Source organism: Rhagoletis pomonella, unplaced genomic scaffold (assembly GCF_013731165.1).
Source record: "Rhagoletis pomonella isolate Grant_MI unplaced genomic scaffold, Rhpom_1.0 Rhpom_scaffold_01389, whole genome shotgun sequence".
Taxonomy (NCBI): domain Eukaryota; kingdom Metazoa; phylum Arthropoda; class Insecta; order Diptera; family Tephritidae; genus Rhagoletis; species Rhagoletis pomonella.
Window position 1 is genome coordinate 16071 of NW_023459943.1, and position 7293 is coordinate 23363.

At 34.8% G+C, this 7293-nt stretch overlaps 1 protein-coding gene across 1 annotated transcript; it reads right to left on the reverse strand.

Moving 5' to 3' along the window:
- Window positions 1-816: 816 nt before the first annotated feature.
- On the reverse strand, window positions 817-3156 carry LOC118752312. Its single transcript, XM_036487180.1, has one exon. It carries the CDS (start codon window positions 3154-3156, stop codon window positions 817-819), a length of 2340 nt encoding a protein of 779 aa, XP_036343073.1.
- Window positions 3157-7293: the final 4137 nt, after the last annotated feature.

The following is a 7293-nucleotide window of genomic DNA, read 5'->3' on the forward strand; positions in this document are numbered from 1 at the left end:
TACCAACACATCTTAATTCAACTTTGAATGACGTTCGTTCATCCTACGTTCCTCTTTCATCCTTTGAATGAGCTTGTTAGCAAAGAAATAAAAAAGGTGAGAAAATACCTTTCCAATGATACCCCACAAGTCGAAATCGGAAGAGTTTAGGTTCAGTAATTCAAGTTTTTCTTATACCAATCTTTGAAAAAAGTTAAACTATTTTTATTCATAAAAAACTTCATTTTTGGAGGTATTTTCAAATCGGTCCAGCTCACTTAAATCTTAATATTTTTCGGAAATATTTAGGTGGACGTCTTAAAATATAACAGATTTTATAATTCCAATGGAAAAACAGTACCGTTTTTTTCTGTATGGGGAGTGATGCAGTTTAATGTACATATATAATATGTACGTACATATGTATATACATAGATTACTAGCGGCCCGGTACGTGCTTCGCTACGTATAAAGTGAAATATTAAATCAAACTCATTTATAAAAAAAAAAAATATATTTAATTATTTGCTAGCTATTTTAAAACTTAATCTAAAACATTTGGATAAACAATATTTTTTGTTTTTCAATTTTGAGCATGAATAAACAAACGGCTGGGGGTACCGACTCTGGAACAGGCAACATAAAGTTGGCCATGTGAAAAACATGATTCCTCCAAATTCACACCACAAACGTTAAGTGTTTGCCCTTGAGCTTTGTTGATGGACATCGCAAATGATAAACGCACAGGATATTGTAATCGTTTGAATTCAAATGGCATATCAGTTGGAATCATAGGGATACGCGGTATTAAACAAACTTCTCCTTTTGATTTACCAGTTAAGATGTAGCTTCAATCAAATTTGGCAATAAATTTTTCACTGCCAATCTGGTGCCATTACACAGTTTTGGTGGATTAATATTTCGCAATAATATAATCAAAGAACCCACTTTCAGATTCAAGCAGTGCGGTGGCATACCAGCCGGTTCTAATGAATTTAAAAATTCAGTTGGATAATTCATTGCCTCATCTTGATTCATAGCACTGTCAATTGATTTATATGTCGTGACTACACCTGGGAGTTTTGCTTGAATTTGAAAATTAATGGCATTGATATGAATGTTCTTCGGTGCTAAAATGGCGCGTTCTCTCAACCAATCATGATTTCTGTAATTCTGAAGAATATTTGGAAAAACACATTCAATCAATTCATCTATCGATTTCGTAATTGTACAAAAATTGTTCGGTACAGTGATCAATCCGTTGGTTCTGTCGATTTGTATTTTGCCATCACCAATTTGTAACAATTGTTTTGAAAACTCATGGGCAGCTGGATCATTTTGTAGGTGAATACGCATATTAATGTTCAGTGTAAATTTTTGTACATATCTCCAAAGAACTGATGACTTCAAACAGGCATTTATTTCATCAGCAGGAGTTGACCGAGGAATGACAGGCAATGTTTGTCGAAAATCCTCTGACAGTAATATCAAAGCACCACCAAAAAGCTGTTGGTTACCACGTAAATCTTGCATTGTTCGATTAAATGCTTCTAGTAATTTTTTATTCGCCATTGTACACTCATCCCATAAAATAATTGACGTTAATCGCAGAACTTTTGCCATAGCAGAATTTCTTGAAATATTGCAAGTTGGAGTTTCAATCACCTGTACATTCAATGGCAATTTTAATGCAGAATGTGCTGTCCGACCACCTTCTAATAATGTAGCAGCAATTCCCGAAGATGCAAGTGCCAATGCAATTTTCTGTTCCGATCGAATAGTGGCTAAAATCAGTGATATAACGAACGTTTTGCCTGTACCACCAGGTGCATCCAAGAAATATAACCCACCTGCATTATTGGAAATGGCTTGTATGATTGTGTCATATACATGTTTTTGCTGAATATTCATTTTGGTTATATTCGATTGTACAAATAAACGCAAATCATTAGAATTGAATTCCTGCTCACGTTGCAATTCACGATCAAACAGATCATGCATGTCACGATTTGGTGCGGTCATACCCAATTGTACTAATGTTTTATTTGCAATCCGTAGACACATATCTTCAATTATTATCAAAGCTTCGTTGTACATTTCCAAAGTTATCAACAAATCAGGATTTCTTGCATGATGACGCATACGAATTAAAATATCTTCTGCAATATTATGTTTATATTTATTCCATAATTCAAGTGGATCTGATGGCATACATGTTGATAATATAACGGCAAACAGCATTCGTATTTGTTGAGGATGAACCGAAATAGATGCATCATGAAGTGTTGAATCCCAATGTGCATCATCCTCCAACAAATGCAAAAGTTGGCATGCTTCACGGTATGTTTCACACAAATGACCGTTGACTGTTCTCAATTCTTGAAATGATTTTGGGCCATTCACGTTAACTAATAACAATCTCAAATAAAAACACTCAACATTGTTTGGATGTACTGTATATATTCTGCCAATTGCATCTGTTTGGAAAATGTCAGGATGCCCATGAACTGCTGTTCCTTGTTTACGTCTTTGAAATTTTTTCGAAGACACATTCCATGTGTAATACTGAGGCACTTCAGAATATAACAAAGTTATCGCAAATGTATCAGTTTCGCATAATTTGAAAAAAGCTGTTAACGTAGTTGCTGGTGGTTGCGCTGCTCTTTCCAATAAATTTGCTACATTAAAATAAACACCTTGGCCATTCTCAAGATGTACAGCCAAGTGAACAACCGCAGGATGTCTTTCGTGCATTGGAAACGACATAATCCTCCATACAGCTTCATTGCTACTAATATAGCGACCCATTTGATACTGAGTAATTTCATCATTTCTATTATCACCAGCAACACCGAAAATAGCCATATCGCTCCCTTTATTTACATACTTGCAAATATATTTAATGGATTTGACAGAATTACAATATTCCACATTTATATGAGCGTTGAATATTTTCGATAATAATGGACAATACGGAACCACTTCAACTTCCTGGTTATGCATTCTAATGGTTGCCGTTTTGCCATTATCATTAGGTGATCTACGTCGATACAACGGATATCCGTCATTGCCCGTTATTGTGTCTGAAGTAAATTGCCTTGGGTATCGTTTCGAACACTTTTCATCAATCATACATGGTGAATTCACATTTAGTTCACCGCACGGTCCATGTATCATGTTTTTAACGACAACTTGAAATAACTCAGGATCAGCAGTGTGATTAGGAATTTCAGCTGATATAAGGTTATCGATTTGATCCGGAGTTATTTTATGTACCAGCCAAATTAGTATATGTGCGTGCGGCAATCCCCTTTTCTGCCATTCGATGGAGTACATATGGCAACGCACCTCCCCAAATACATATAATTTCACAATTAAATCCATAAGTGCTTTACATTTTTGCCGAAAAACACGCGCAGTAATGTCATGACGATCGGTTGTCGACTGTCCTGCAAATAAATTGTTTTTGATGTCATCCCACTGCGAGTTCCCAATTGGTTATATCTGGAGTCCTTAGTTACCCAGCGAAAAGAAAAGTCCTCTTTTCATTAGCATTTATCAACAACTTACAATGGATACTCATGTGGTTCAAACACATCCTAGGGTTATCCAGGTCCACGTTTTGGTCTATATCTCGAGACCCTAGTTACGGAGGGGCATTAAAAATACTCTATACTATAGCAATCATCAACAGCTCCCATTTGCTACCCATATTGTACAAACACATCCTTAAGTTATCGGGGTCCACATTTTGGCCGATATCTCGAGACCCTAGTCACGGAGCGGCATCAAAAATACTCTATACTATAGAAATCATCAACAGCTTCCATTTGCTACCCATATTGTACAAACACATCCTAGGATTATCCGGGTCCACGTTTTGGCCTATTTCTCGAGACCCTGGTATCCGATTCTTAAAATTTCAAAACACAAACCATCTACTGAATAGTCCAAACAAAGCCTAAAAATTTGGTTTTGATAGGTGAGCCCGTTCTTGAGTTATAAAGTCACAACGAAAAATGGCATTCATTTTTATATATATAGACTAAAAGAAAAACAGATCCCCATTGCCTGCAATCAACCAGGGCTCGAAAATTCTCACTCACATTCTCTCACGTTCATGATCGATAATATTCCAAATCAATTTTTGCATTCTTTCTTTTGCATGCAAACAAATTTATCATCTCTCACATTCGGAATGTGATCTACAAAAAAATTTCCGCTGCTTTTCATTCGCGATCGAAGAAAGCAAAGAAATTTCCTCTCACTCGAATATGAGAAGTCCGAGCATTGCCGATGTCGGCCTCTCATAAATGTGAAAAACGATGCAAAGAATCCATTCGCGATCACTCACAACGGCTTATCGCGATAAACTTATCGCGAAAAATTTTCAACGACGTTATATGGGAGATATTTTTCGCGTTTGTTTTGGGTATGCATTTTGTTATGCATACAGCATACATACATATGTACATATGTATATGTAGGTAATGCAAGCAAATGCTTTTCGGTTGGAAGTAGGGTGGCCAGATGCGCTGATTTAATCAGTACGTGTGCTGATTTTTTTCTATTGTACTGAGTTTTAAGAGCCCGAAATCAGTACGCAAAATCTACTGATTTTTTGAGTTTGTACTGATTTTGTACTGATTTTTACATTTAATACTTTTGTAAATTGGTGGAATTGACATTTACTTGAGGTTTACATGTTCAAAACAATGGTTTTTGACAACTCATACATGTGAGCAGATTGAAAGCATTAATTAAATTTAAACCATTACTAAAAAGGTGTCAGCTTGCAATTATTTCGTTTCCTGGATTTCGCAAAATAACAAACTGTTTGGATTCAACCCAACCCAACTTCACGATTTGCAGGTTTTACAGGATTTACAGGAAAAGCTGGTTTCGCCATTAATAAATCTTATGAAAGGTGGTGGTGAGTTAATTATATATTAAGTACACTGAGAAGATGACAATAATCTTTCAGTTATAATTAAACATCCACTGAGAAATCGGCTGTGAGTATTTCAAACGACTACTGCTACGGTGGAATGTAAGTTCTAAAAATTTGGAAAAGGTGCAAACTACCGACTCTTGGATATGATATATGTAACTTTACTTTGATTTTAGATGTTCGACCACCTGTAATTTTACTTGCACATACACATTTAACACTATTAAATTTCATTCGTACTCGAAAATTCATTTAGCGATAATTCGGTAATATACCTTTTAGTCAACATTTTAATGTGAATGTTGTATTTAATAAGCACACCAACTAAATATGTTTTAAATTTGTAGCTTAAAATATGCAAACAGGTTCTGACTCGAGCTCGTCTTCTACTGAAACTGAATGGGCTACAATTTTTTTTTCTCAATTCCTATAAATTTTCTAGAAAGTTTGAGACTTCAACTCACATGTCTTTTGTTATAGAATTAACTATATTTTTATAAAAAAATTAAATTAAGTAAGGAAAGAAAAAATTTTCAAAACCTGTCAATACATTTTACTACTATTTTCCTGAGCACAGCTGTACATACATACGTAATACCATTGATTTGTTTTAAAGTAATAAATTTTTGTATTGATAATACTATACGTATTTAAAAGTCTATTAGTTATTTTTTTTTTAATTAATGCACTTTTATTTGGCTGTTATATTGTTAATAATAAAAATACGCTTAAAAATGAGCTGATTTTTATGGCTCTGTACTGATTTTTGATCCCAACTGTACTGATTATATCCCTATAATATCTGGCCACCCTAGTTGGAAGGAATGTACGAATATGCACAAATATATGAATTATGGTGGTAATATATATGTATGTACATATATGTAAATTACATACATGCATACGTGTAGTTAAAGTACGTTCAAAGCGTACACTTTTCAGTATAATGGTGTATCTGCATGTTATTTTATTATAATGATTGCGTTTATTTATTATATCTAATAAATGGAACTTAGTGGGGATAAGATTGACTAATGAGAAAAGTGGGCGTCTGGTGAAGACGGAGAGTAAAGAAAAGCAGAAAAAAGCAATACATATAAATTTTTTATTTCTTTTAAATGTTTCGATTCGCCATTATACGTATATTAATAAGAAACCAAAAATATACACACGTAAATAGAATGTATGGATGTATGTATTACTTAGAAGAAAACTCAAAAAAACGAGGGTCTGCATTTCATACCCACCAGCAAAAAGTTTCACTTCTGAAAAAAGTAAGCGAGTTAGTAATACATAGGTCGCGGGGCAGGTAACGAGGCCATTTCGTTGTAAGAGAAAAATATTTTTCGTTTTTGTCCTTTTCTAGAAATTTTAATACTAAATTCATATGAACCAGTGTAGCGCTATATCCCTGCATATGCGAGTTGCTGATTTCTTAACTTCCTAGCAAGATGCTCAAGTGATAAATTTTCCAGCATACGCGAGTCAGATATGCAAATAACCGATAAACTGATATTCCCAGGTTTGCAATTTTGTAAGATATGAATTTCGTAAGACATTGGCCGTGTTAAAATTCATCAAAGTGGGTGTCTGGTGAAGACTGAGAGTAAAGAAAAGCAGAAAAAACAATACATATAAATATATTATTTCTTTTAAATGTTTCGGATCGCCATTATTAGGATATTAATAAGAAACCAAAAATATACACTCGTAAATAGAATAAGAATATGGATGGATGCATGTATTACTTAGAAGAACCCTCAATAAAACGAAGGTCTGCATTTCATACCCACCAGCAAAAAGTTTCACTTCTGAAAAAAGTAACCGAGTTAGTAATAAGACGCGGGGCAGGGAACGAGGTCATTTCGTTGTAAGAGAAAACAAATTTTTGTTTTTGTCATCATTATATAAAATAACATGCAGATACACCATTATACTGAAAAGTGTACGCTTGGAATGTAACTTATTAAAACACTTGGTTGGGTTTTAATGTTATTTAATTTCTCTTGCTTGCACAAGAGCAATTATTAAAACACTTGGTTGGGTTTTAATGATATTTTGTTTCTCTTGTTTGCGCAAGAGCAGCCGTTTGTATCGGTCGAGTTATTACAACTGAATTTGCTAACTAAAATATTGCGGCGACTAGGCCTAAATATCTGACGCTTTCTTACCTCCTACCAGTTGCTGCACATGTTTTGCCGTGTGACTTGCAAAATGCAATTCGGCAATTTTACCTCTTGCTGTTGGCTTTTCCGCTGCAGCGATGTTGTTGTTGTCACGCGCTACCTGGTCGACGCATCGTCATCAATATCGGTGGGAGAGTTGTTGCTACGCTATTTCCACACTCAAACCTGCCGACGCAC

Coding starts and splice junctions, on each gene's coding strand:
- LOC118752312 (XM_036487180.1), bottom strand. CDS start 3,156: ATGATACATGGACCGTGCGGTGAACTAAATGTGAATTCACCATGTATG.